We start from the raw sequence: 13,236 nt of genomic DNA, 5'->3' as shown, positions 1-13,236 counted from the left end.
TCATCCACTTGGATGCTGGAGTCTCCTGTTGCTGCTGAACAACTTGGATTTCCACCACCTGGGGGCCCACCCTTCCTGTCCTCACTCAGGACTGCCTGTTTGGGATCTGCCCCTAATTCAGGATCTGTACTAGTGTTTGGTTCTTTTCTTCAGTTGTAACCCATCTGTTTTCTTTCTAATTTCTCCACATCACTATCTGTGGATACCTTAACACTCACAAATCTGATACAATTATTTTCTTCTATTTCATTACCTATTCAAGTAATAGTGAACTAGGTGCCAAATTCCCTGAAGCCAGGGATCCTGACTTCTTATACTTAGCAATAACTGCTACATTATGTAATCCAATTTAAAAGGAATATATTTAGAGCAGGCATTTGGGCCACACGGAATAGGTGGCCTCTTTCTTAGCATTCCTTGAAAATCATGTGTGTGTGTGTGTGTGTGTGTGTGTGTGTGTGTGTGTATATATGTGTGTATATATATGTAGATAGATCTACTTGTGATAGAGAGAGAGAGAGAGAGAGAGAGAGATAGGCTATCTATTTTACATAGACATAACATTTCAGTAGCTTTTGGGGGTACAAATGGTTTTTGGTTACATGGATGAGTTGTATAGTGGTGAAGTCGGCGATTTTAGTGCATCTGTCACCTGAGTAGTGTATATTATACCTGCTATGTAGTTTTTATTCCTTACCCTCCTCCTAACTTCCTGCCTTCTGAGTCTCCAGTGTCCATTATATTACTCTGTACGTCTTTGTGTGCCCATAGCTTAGCTCCCACTTATAAGTGAGAACATGTGGTATTTGATGTTTCCATTTCTGAGTTCTTCACTTAGAAAAATGGCCTCCAACTGGGCGTGGTGGCACATACCTGTAATCCCAGCACTTTGGGAGGCGGAGGAAGTCAGATCACTTGAGACCAAGAGTTTGATACTAGCCTGGCCAACATGGAAAAAACCCATCTCTACTGGCGATACAAAAATTAGCTAGGCGTGGTGGCGCATGCCTGTAATCCCAGCTACTCAGGGAGGCTAAGGCATGAGAATCGCTTGAACCTGGGAGGTGGAGGTTGCAGCGAGCTGAGATCACGCTACTGCACTCTAGCCTAGGTGATAGAGTGAGACCCTGTCTCTGGAAAAAAAAAAAAAAAGGGGCTTCTAGCTCCATCCAAGTTGCTGCATAAGACATTATTTCATTCTTTTTTATGGCTGAGTAGTATTCCATTGTATATATATATCACATTTTCTTTGTTCATTCATCAGTTGATGGGTACTTAGGTTGGTTCTATGTCCTTGCAATTGTGAATTGTTCTGTGATAAACATATGCATGCAGGTGTCTTTTCCTTTGGGTAGATACCCAGCAGTGGGATTGCTGGACTGAATGGTAGTTCTACTTTTGGTTTTTTGAGGAGTCCCCATACTATTTTCGATAAAGGTTGTACTATTTTACATTCCCCCCAGCATTGTATGTGTGTTCCTCTTTCACTACATCCATGGCAAAATCTGTTGTTTTTTTTGACTTTTTAATAATGGCAATTCTGGCAGGGTAAGGTGGCATCTCATTGTGGTTTTAATTTGCATTTCCCTGATGATTAGTGATGTTGAGCATTTTTTCATGTTCGTTGACCATTTGTAGATCTCTTGAGAAATGTCCATTCATGTCATCTGCGCACTTTTTGATGGAATTGTTTGTTTTTTTCTTACTGATTTGCTTGAGTTCCTTGTAGATTGTGGATATTAGTTCTTTGTCAGATGCAGAGTTGCAAATGTTTTCTCCCATTCTGTTGGTTGTTTACTCTGATGATTATTTCTTCTGCTGTGCAGAAGCAATAAATGAGACTAGGTCTCATTTATTTAGTTTTTGTTCCATTTGCTTTTGGGATCTTTGTAATAAATGCTTTGCCTTTGGCAACGTCATAAAGTTTTTCCTAGGTTTTCTCCTGGAATTTTTATGGTTTCTGGTCTTAGATTTAAATCTTCGATCCATCTCAAGTTGATTTTTGTATATGGTGAGAGATCTAGTTTCATTTTTCTGCCTGTGGCTATTTAGTTTTCCCAGAACCATTTATTGAATAGGAGGTTCTTTCCCCAATTTCTGTTTTTGTATGCTTTTATGGAAGGTCAGTTGATTGTAAGTATTTGGCCTTATTTCTGGTTTCTTTATTCTGTTCTGTTGGTCTGTATATCTAGCTTTGTATCAGTACAATCCTGTTTTGGTTACTATAGCCTTGTAGTATAATTTGAAGTTGGGGTGATGTGATGCCTTAGAATTGTTCTTTTTGCTTAAGATTGCTTTGGCTATTCGGGCTCTTTTTTGGTTCCATATGAATTTTAGGATTTTTTTTTCTAATGGTATGAAAAATGATGTTGGTGTTTTCATAGGAATTGCATTGAATCTATATATTGCTTTGGGCATATGGTCATTTTAATAGTATTGGTTCTTCTAATCCATGAGCATGGGATGTATTTCCATTTGTTTGTGTCATCTGTGATTTCTTTCAGCCATGTTTTATAGTTTTCCTTGTAGAGATCTTTCACCTTCTTGATTAAGTATATTCCCAGGCATTTGATTTTTTTTTTTTTTTTTTTTTTTTTTGCAGCCATTTTCTCAGCTTCGTGGTTGTTGATGTATAGCAGTGCTACTGATTTGTGTACATTGATTTTGTTACCTGAGACTTTACTGAATTCATTGATCAAATCTAGGAGCCTTTTGGTAAAGTCTTTAGGGTTTTCTAGGTATATGATCGTGTAATTGGCAGACAGAGATAGTTTGCCTTCCTCTTTTCCAATTTGGATGCCCTTTGTTTATTTCTCTTTCCTGGTTGTTCTGGCTAGAACTTCCAGTGCTATACTGAATAGAAGTGGTGAAAGTGGACATCCTTGTCTTGTTCCACTTCTTAGGGGCAATGCTTTCATCTTTTCCCCATTAAGTATGAGGTTGGCTATGGGTTTGTCATGTGTGGCTTTTATTATTTTGAGGTATGTTCTTTCTAGCCTAAATTTTTATCATAAAGGGATGCTGGATTTTGTTGAATGTTTTTTCTGTGTCTGTTGAGATGATCATATGGTTTTTGTTTTTAATTCTGTTTATGTGATGAATCACATTTACTTGGGTATGTTGAACCATCCCTACATCCTAAGATGAAACCCACTTGATCATGGTGAATTATCTTTTTGCTGTGCTGATGGATTCAGTTTTCTAGTATTTTGTTGAGGATTTTTGCATCTGATGTTCATCAGGGATATTGGTCTGTAGTTTTCTTTTTTTGTTATGTCCTTGCCTGCTTTTGGTATCAGAGTGATACTGGCTTCATAGAATGAGTCAGGTAAGAGTTAGGTGGGATTCTCTCTTTCTTAACCTTTTGGAATAGTTTCAGTATGATTGGTGCCAATTCTTTGAATGTCTGGTGGAGTTTGGCCATGTATCCATCTGGCCCTAGTCTTTTTGTGTTTTGGCAATTTTTGTTATTATCGATTCAGTCTCACTGGTTGTTACTGGTCTGTTCAGACCTCCTATTTCTTTCTGATTCAAGCTAGGAGGGTTGTTTGTTTCCAGAGATTTGTTCATTTCCTCTAAATTTTCTTGTTTGTTTGCACAGAGGTGTTCATAGTGTCTTAATTGTCTTTTGTATTTCTGTGGTGCCAGCCATAATGTCTCCATTTCTGTTTCTAATTGAGCTAATTTGAATTTTCTCTCTTCTTGGTTAATCTAGCTAATGATCTATCGATTTTATTTATCTTTTCAAAGAACCAACTTTTATGTTTTGTATTTTGATCTTTTGTTTCCATTTCATTTAGTTCTGCTCTGATCTTTGTTACTTCTTTTCTTTTGCTAGCTTTGGGTTTGGCTTGTTCTTCTTGAGACAGGGTTGTGCTCTGTCACCCAGGCTTGTGTGCGGTGACATGATCACTGCAGCCTTGACCTTCCTCGGCTGAAGTGATCCTCCCATCTCAGCCTCCCAAGTAGCTGGGACTACAGTCATGCACCACCATGCCCAACTAATTTTTTAATATTTTGTAGAGACAGTATTTCACCATGTTGCCCAGGCTTGTCTCAAACTTTTGGACTAAGCAGTCCTCTGCCTCTGCTTCCCAAAGTGCTGGGATTACAGGTGTAAGCCACCACACCTGGCCTAGTTGGTTCTTGTTTCTCTAGTTCTTTGAGGTATGATGTTAGATTGTCAGTTTGTGATCTTTCAGACTTTTTGATGTAGGCATTTAGCACTATAAACTTTCCTTTTAGCACTGCTTTTGCTGTATCCCAGAAGTTTTGATAACTTGTATCTCTGCTATCATTTATTTCGAAGAACTTTTAAATGTCTGTCTTGATTTCATTGTTAACCCCCAAATCATGTAGGAGCAGCTTGTTTAATTTCCATGTATTTGTATAGTTTTGAGGGTTCCTTTTGGAATTGATTTCTAGTTTTATTCTATTGTGGTCTGAGAAGATACTTGATATAGTTCTATCTATCGATCTATCTATCTATTTATTTATTTGAGACTGAGTCTTGCTCTGTCGCCCAGGCTGGGTTACAGTGGCACAATCTCGGCTTACTGCAACCTCTGCCTCCTGGGTTCAAGCAATTCTCCTGCCTCAGCCTCCTGAGTAGCTGAATTACAGGCCCCTGCCACCACGGCTGGCTAGTAGTTTTTATATTTTTAGTAGAGATGGGGTTTCACCATGTTGGCCAGGCTGGTCTTGAATGCCTGATCTCAGGTGGTCTGCCCTTCTTGGCCTCCCAAAGTGCTGGGATTTCAGGTGTGAGCCACCACACCCGGCCAATATATTTTGATTTTGAAAAAATTTATTGAGACTTGCTTTGTGGCCTGTCATGTGGTCTATCTTTTCTTAGGTCTAGTAATTGTTTTGTGAATCTGGGAGCTTCAGAGTTAAGTGCATATATATTTAGGATTGTAATATCTTCTGTTGGATCGATACTTTTATCATCATATAATGACCTTCTTTGTCTTTTTTTACTGTTGTTGCTTTAAAGTCTCTTTTATATTACATAAGAAGAGCTATTCTGCTCGCTTTTGGTTTCCATTTGCATGAAATATCTTCTTCCACCACCTTTAGTTTGCTTCTGTAAGACTCCTTATATTTCAGGTGAGTCTCTTGAAGACAGCAGATATTTGGTTTGTAATTTTTTTTTCTTTTTTTTGAGACGGAGTCTTGCTCTGTAGCCCGGGCTGGAGTGCAGTGGCCGGATCTCAGCTCACTGCAAGCTCCGCCTCCCGGGTTTAGGCCATTCTCCTGCCTCAGCCTCCGGAGTAGCTGGGACTACAGGCGCCCGCCGCCTCGCCCGGCTAGTTTTTTGTATTTTTAGTAGAGACGGGGTTTCACGGTGTTAGCCAGGATGGTCTCGATCTCCTGACCTCGTGATCCGCCCGTCTCGGCCTCCCAAAGTGCTGGGATTACAGGCTTGAGCCACCGCGCCCAGCCTGTAATTTTTTTTTTAATCCATTCTGCCAATGTGTATCTTTTAAGTGAAGCATTTATATGATTTATATTCAACGTTTATACTGAGATGTGAGGTACTGTTTCATCCAGTTGATTGTTACCTGGATATTTTGTGTTCTCCATTGTGTTTCATAGGTGCTGTGCATTTTTGTACTTTCAAGAGGTTCTATTCTGATGACTGTTGAGTTTTTATTTCAAGCTTTAGAACTTTTAGCCTCAATTTATTTTTAAAGATTATATATAAATAAGGGAAAACAGAAATTCTCTAATACTGTGCTCAACTGAGTGGATTGTATATTTGTTTTATTTTGGATTAATTATTGCCACAAGAAATCTGAGGTTTTAGGAGTTTTGAAAATTATTGGGGGGAGGGGGGAGGGATTGCACTGGGAGTTATACCTGATGTAAATGACGAGTTGATGGGTGCTGACGAGTTGATGGGTGCAGCACACCAACATGGCACAAGTATACATATGTAACAAACTTGCACATTATGCACATGTACCCTAGAACTTAAAGTATAATAATAATAAATAAATTTAAAAAAAATTATTAAGGTCTGTAGGTGATTTTTCCAGACTGATGATATTTCCCATCATTTGGCCACAGTACAGGAAGCGTTTGGTATAGTTTTATTTCTTACTTGAAGCAGTAAATAATTTAAATTTTTCTCTTGGTAAGAAATGTTCCGTGCCTAATTTGAGTGTATTAACCCTTATTTGCTAATAAGCAGCTTAGATATTCATACCCTTTCTTCTATAGAAATGAGAATTATACATATAATCCCAAATCAAAATATAATTTTGATCAAATACCTAATTGATATATGCTAGAGAGATTGACCTATGTGTGATTCATTTTTCCTAGGAGAAGGAAAGAGATAGTTGAAAAGAAATATTTATTTGGTAATTTATATATTGATGTAAAAATGGCACAGTCTTGGTCTTCAGATTTGTGTTTTTGTAAACTAAAACAAATAGTAAAGTTTCACAATAAAGACTATCAAATGAGTGGTTATAGCACCTGGCTCAGGGCACAGATTGAATCCTAGCTTAGACTCTCAGTGGTTTTGTGACACTGGAAAAGTGAATTAACCTCACCAAGCCTTATTTACCCACCTTTAATGTGAAACTAATGACAGTACCTGCCTCATGGAGTTTTTGTGAGGATTAAATGATACAACATGTGTAAAATGCTTACCTCTGTAGAAAATAGTGAATAAATGTTAGCCCATTTCACTTTGCTGTTCCTCGTATCGTAGATGTATTCATACAAAAAACTGAGCATTTCTAAAATGTTGAATTATTTTCACGTTGAAAGTAATGGACATAAAAGGTGCATTAAGCAATTCTAGTTTCTGTGGCCAAGACACGTCAAAGAAACTAAGAATTTAAAAAATAGGTGATTGATGAAGATTAACTTTATTCATGTTTTTCCTAGCTAGACATGATAAGCAAGGTAAGGAATTTAAAATAATAATATTCCCTTAAAGTTGCTTTCCTAGGTATTTTTAGCATTGTATAATTTAAGTCTCATAGATTCATACAGAAATCCTTTATGTTTTACAGAGTTACACTGTTAGACCTTATGATAGCCAAGATAACGAGTGATGAGCCACTCACCACGGATGACATCCCTGTGTTTTTGCGGCATGCTGAGTTGATTGCAAGCACCTTTGTGGATCAGTGCAAGACAGTGCTCAAGTTGGCCTCTGAGGAGCCTCCTGATGATGAGGTAAGGGAGGGAGATTTCCCAATCTCGGGTAAAAGAGAATGGACAGATTTTCTAACTCAGTCAAGTCCTCTATGAGAATTCTTTTTTAAAAGCTTTAAAAAATATTATGTAAATAATGTATCCATATATGAGAATAGTTAGAAAATTTAGATAAGGGAAAACTGTGTCCTTATTCCTACCATCCGGAGTCAATGACTTAAATTCTGGTTAATTTTCTAGGCAAATGACATCAGATACATGCACACAGACATAGACAGTGCACATATGTATCTGTTAAAAGTGGAGCCTTTCTGTGCCTTCCGTTTGCAGGTTCCCATTTTTTATTCAGAATGTAAGCTCTAGGAGGGCAGAAATGTTGACTGTTGTGTCCATAGTTCTATGTATATGGTAGGCACTTAGCAAATATTTGCTGAATGAATAAATAAATAATACATTGTAAATGTCTTTTAAAATAAATGCCAACATAGGCTGGGCACGGTGCCTCACACCTGTAACCCCACTTCTTTGGGAGGCCAAGGTGGGAGGATCGCTTGAGCCCAGGAATTTCAGATCACCCTGGGCAACATGGTGAAACCCCGTCTTGGCAAAAAATACAAAAATTAACTGAGCATGGTGGCACACGCTATAGACCCAGCTACTTGGGAGGCTAAGGTGGGAGGGTCACTTGAGCCCAGGAGGTTGAGGCTGTGGTGAGCCATGATTGCCCCACTGCACTTCATCCCGGGTGATGGAGTGAGACCTTTGTCTCAGAAAAAAAAAAAAAGCCAACATAACATTTCAAGTAAAGAATTTCTTATTTATTTGTCCGAATCTCTGTAGTTGGACATTTAGGTTGTTTTTGTGTTTTTAGACAGAACCTTGCTCTGTTGCCCAGGCTGGAGCACAGTGGCACAATCTTGACTCACTGCAACCTCTGCCTCCTGGGTTCAGTCAATTCTCCTGTCTTGGCCACCCAAATAACCGGGATTCCAGGTGTGTACCACCATGCCCAGATAATTTTTATATTTTTGGTAGAGACGGGGTTTCAGCACATTGGCCAGGCTGGTCTTGAACTCCTGACTTACGTGATCTGCCTGCCTCGGCCTCCCGAGGTGCTGGGATTATTGGCATGAACCACCACATCTGGCAGTAGGTTGTTCTTATTTCTACTTATTTTAGTTAATACTGTAGTACATGCCTTTATAGTTACATCTGTGCATGGTTTCCACAGCTGTTGTCCTAGGACATAATCTTAGAAGTGAGATTGCTATGTATAAGGATATCACATGTTTAAAGCTCTTAATACATACTTCCAAACTGCTTTCTAGACGACTTGCTTCTTCTCTTCTTTATAGAAGATTCCTAGTTGTATACTGTCCTGGTTAATTATTTAAACTATTTTTTTACTCTCCTTAAGCCTACCTTAGGTCATTCAGGTCTTGTTTTATCAGGACGTGGAAGGGAGCTTGTGTTAATTCTCTGTCCCTCCTCTTTACTTCAGAACTTGCTGTTTTTATCTATTCTCCTTTCTTCTGTGATAAAGTTAGAATTATTCTTTCTCTGGACCACTCAGCTGTAAAAAGGATGCACTTGTGATACGACAGGGAAGAATCTCAAAAATGTGGAGAGAGAGAAGCCAGTCAGACTAGAGAACATGCTGGCTGATTCCATTTCTGTGGGATTCTGTAGCAGGCCAGATATATTGGTCATGACAGAAAATAGATCAGATGTTACCTGCATCTGGAAATGAAGGAGTGGAATTGATTGCGAGGGGACACGAGGGAACTTTCTGGATAGTAGAATGTGGCATTTAGCTGTATACCTTGACGCAACTCTGTACTGTATACTTAAGATGGATTATTTCATTGCATGTATGTTATACCTCAATAAAGCTGATTTAAACACATTTTAATAGAAGATGATAGAGAGTTCCTTTGTATGCTGATATGAATGGTCAGGTAGAGAGGGAGTAATTGATGCTGGAATCACCATCGGCAAATGGGTGAGACTGGAGGAGAGGGACTGGAATCCAGAGTGGATACTCATCCACTGTCCACAGGTGGGAAGGTAGAGAATGTGATCCATAGTGTTTCCCAGAGAGTAGTGTGTAATACTGTGAAATTGTTAACTCCTGTTGTAAATGCAGCTCATGGCTGTGACTGCTCGACCACGAGAGTGTATTTCCTTTTTTGTGAATATACTTTTGTTCAGGACCATTTTGGTATTGATTTTCTGTGCTTTGTCATATAGACCATGTTAGGTCTTATAATCAGGTCGTTACTTTAGTTCTCATTTTCTGTGATAGAAAAGAAGGGTCTTTATTCAGGGGCTTGCGTTTACTTTCTGGAGATAGATTTGCCTTTGTTTCCAGCAGGAGGAGCAGTGAGTCATGCTTAAGAAAAGTTTTAAAAATTCTCTAGGAGACAGAGAAAAGACAGATCACATCTTTAAACTTTTCAAGGCACTTCTGATTAAAGGATAGGTGATTTCAGTATTGTAGTGAGAAATTCCTGAAAATACTTTTTATATTTAGAAAAACTTTTATTTTTCCTTCAGACTTTTTTCTCTAAGATCGGAAGTATTTTTATATATTAATGGAATGGAAAATTTTAGACTGGGAACAGTGGCTCATACCTGTAATCCCAATAATTTGGGGCACCAAGGTGTGGGAGGATTGCTTAAGCCCAGGAGTTGGAGACCAGCCTGGGCAACATAAGGAGACTCCATCTGTACAAAAAAAAAAAAGAATTAGCTGGGCATGGTGGTGTGCGCCTGTGGTCCTAGCTACTGGGGAGGCTGAGGTGGGAGGTTTGCCCAAGCCCAGAAGGTTGAGACTGCAGTGAGCTGCGATTGCGCTGCTGCACTCCAGCCTGGGGGAGAGTGAGACCCTGTCTCAAAAACAACAACAACAACAACAAAACATAGGCAGGTTTCTTTTGCAAAGCCAAATTAATTTACTTTTGGAAATTTATTGAGTTATACATTTATGACTTGTGCATATTAATGTAGATATGTCATACTTTTTTTTTTAAAGGGGACCCCTTATGCCAGTATTTAAATATGCCAAAGACCAAGTGGTATGCTGGAGCTGGCCTGTGGTAACTTCTAAGAGTTGATTATTGAGTGCTTAGAAATTTATGAGCTGATTGTTAAATTGTTGGTACCTTGAAATCATCCATGGTGGAAGTAGTTATGCCATGGAAACCAGCGAAAGCTACAGATAGGGCTTTCCACCTGCCTCCTCCTCCCCAGCCATTCTTCTGCCAAACCACTGCATTTACTCATTGGTGATCTTTTTAGGAGAAGATAGATATTCAATAAAGTTCTCAATGCTATGACTGAAAAGTGAGAATGGAAACAGTTGTATTTATAGCACATGTTTTTTAATTGATGCAATTGTTTGGCTTTAAAATCCCAAGGTTTTCTTCATATGTTTCTTTATAAAAATAGTTTTGGGTTCTCATGTTAATGTACTTATTCCTGTCTTTTGATATATTTTGTATACTTGTGTCCAGTTTTTGATATATTTTTGTCAGTTCTGAATCTTGTTCACTTGTGGCAAGCCTTGCCTTTTCTCTGAAAGCTTAAAAAACATTCTTTTTAGCTTTGTATTTTCTGATACCCATATATTACAATAATTGTCCTCAGGTTGTGGGATTTGCATTCTGTTTTAATCTTTGCAACCCCAGTTTAGGCCATACTGTAGTACCTGTTATGCAGTAGGTATTACATATTTAGCTATATAATACATATTTAATACATATTCTACAATAAATAGTGCATTTTTTCCACATATGAAGGGCTTAAATGTTTGTATTAGGCAAATAGTATTTGCTTTGTTGTTAAAAATTATTTAAGCTGAAGTCAGTGAAACATAAAGTTTCAGTTGGGCCTGGTGACTCAGGCCTATAATCCCAACACTTTGGGAGGCTGAGGTGGGCTGATCGCCTGAGGTCAGGAGTTTGAGACCAGCCTGACCAACATGGTGAGACCCTGTTTCTACTAAAAATACAAAAATTAGCCTGGCGTGGTGGCGGATGCCTGTAATCCCAGCTACTCGGGAGGTGGAGGCAGGAGAATCGCTTGAACCCGGGAGGCGGAGGTTGCAGTGAGCCGAGATTGTGCCATTGCACTTCAGCCTGGGCGACAGAGCAAGACTCCCATCTTAAAAAAAAAAAGTTACAAAGTTTTCCCCTTTTTGCCCAGCCTCCATTTGTTTTCTGTAGATCTATATGCATATCCTTTTTTTTTTTGTTTTCTTTTCAAAGGTCTTTTTCGTATATACGCACCTATATGTTTTTTGTTTTCATTTTTTACACTATTCTTCAACTTGCTATTTTTACTTATGATATAACTTGTACATCTTTGCACTTTAGCATGTGTATATTCATTGTATGTTTTTAATAAATAATATTTAATTATATAGACGTATTTATATTTATTTATTTAATTATATAGACGTATCATAATTTTTTCATTTGTTCCCTATAGACGTTTCAACTGCTTTCAGGTGGCTTTTTTTTTCTTTTAACCTTTATAAATAATGTTATAGTGAACATCCTTGTACAAATTTCGGACAAGTAAATCTGAGATTATAAATTCCTGGAGTTGAATTGCTGGGTCAAAGAATTAGGTATTTTTTAAAACTTTAGAGAGATTTCTAAATTGCACACCAATGCAACACAAGATTGCATGAGCTGCCCTTTGCAGATCTGATTTAATTACTATTTCTCATTAATGTTTTTCAGTGACCATTATGTTTGTTTTGCATATTAGGTTACTCTTTAAAATGCATTTATTAAAAAGCATTTTCTGGAAATTAATCTTTCTGTCATACATACAGTAAACTATTGTTCACGTAATTTTTGTTTGAATTTATTTCTGATGTTCTGTTAGCCTTTTAGTTGTTTTTTGTTTGTGTTTAATTAAGGTTATCAATTTTATCCTTCTGGCCTCTGGATTTCTTTTTTTTGTTTTTGAGAGCTGACAGCCGAGAAGATTTTTGTTTGTTTTTTAAGTAAATTCTCCACTTAGATCGTGGAAATACACACTTACATTGTCTAGTTCTTTCAGTACTTAGTTCTCATTTTTTATTTATCTAGAATTTATTTTTGAGCAAGGAGTGAGTTATGGATCCAAATGAATTATTTATGTCTTTTGACTATTCAAGATTATACAATCTTTGGTATGAGACTGACTGGGTTTGAATCTTGATTTCTTCTGTTACAGCTATATGATCTTGGAAAAGTTACTCATCCTCTCTCTGCCCTTCTTTTTCTTGAAATGGGTTATATTATTGTTATTTTTTTTAATTTTAAGATAGAGTCTTGCTCTGTTGCCCAGGCTGGAATGCAGTGGTGAGGTCTTGGCTCACTGCAACCTCCATCTCCCGGGTTTAACTGATTCTCCTGCCTCAGCCTCCCGTGTAGCTGGGATTACAGGTATCCACCACCATGCCCGGCTAATTTTTGTATTTTTAGTAGAGATGGGATTTCACCATGTTGGCCAGGCTGGTCTTGAACTCCTGACTTTGGGTGATCCACCCACCTCAGGCTCCCAAAGTGCTAGGATTATAGGCGTGAGCCACCGTGCCCAGCCAGGTTGTATTTGAATATAAACATTTAATATGCCGATTGGTACAAGTTAATGTTCCCTAAATGTCTGTTCATTATTATTTCAGTACCATTTAGTGAATAATCTTATCCTTTCCACTAATTTTTTTTTCTTAATTGAGACAGAGTCTTGCCCTGTTGCCCAGGCTAGAGTGTAGTGGTGCAATCATAGCTTGCTGTATTCTCCAGCTCCTGGGCTTGAGGATCCTCCCACCTACCTGTATCATATCCTAAATTCTTTTATTTATTTGGACAATTACTGGTTCCCGCCAAACAAATTGGAGGGAACCAGTGAGATGTTAACAGCTGGAGAAGGGAGAATTCAGAGAGAGATGTGTTTATGTGCCATAAAGGAACGCTGAAATGAACATACAAATAAATGCAAAACTGATCTATGGAGAAAGGAGTTGCAGTCCAGGCAGATATAACTAATTTGCATTTTAATGGA

The 13,236-nt window shown here is 38.2% G+C and overlaps 1 protein-coding gene across 2 annotated transcripts in view; it reads left to right on the top strand.

Moving 5' to 3' along the window:
* ATXN10 (ataxin 10) overlaps positions 1-13,236 on the top strand; it is a 175,723-nt gene that overhangs the window by 51,222 nt on the left and 111,265 nt on the right. For both annotated transcript variants that reach the window (XM_045363454.2, XM_045363453.2), the window contains one exon: positions 7,032-7,197. In XM_045363454.2, coding sequence (XP_045219389.2) covers positions 7,032-7,197 — 166 coding nt within the window. The remainder of the gene's footprint in view (positions 1-7,031; positions 7,198-13,236) is intronic.

Source organism: Macaca fascicularis, chromosome 10 (genome assembly GCF_037993035.2).
Source record: "Macaca fascicularis isolate 582-1 chromosome 10, T2T-MFA8v1.1".
In the NCBI taxonomy this organism is placed as follows: Eukaryota; Metazoa; Chordata; class Mammalia; order Primates; family Cercopithecidae; genus Macaca; species Macaca fascicularis.
Note: the sequence above shows the minus strand (reverse complement) of the source record. Positions and strands in the feature narration are given on the sequence as shown.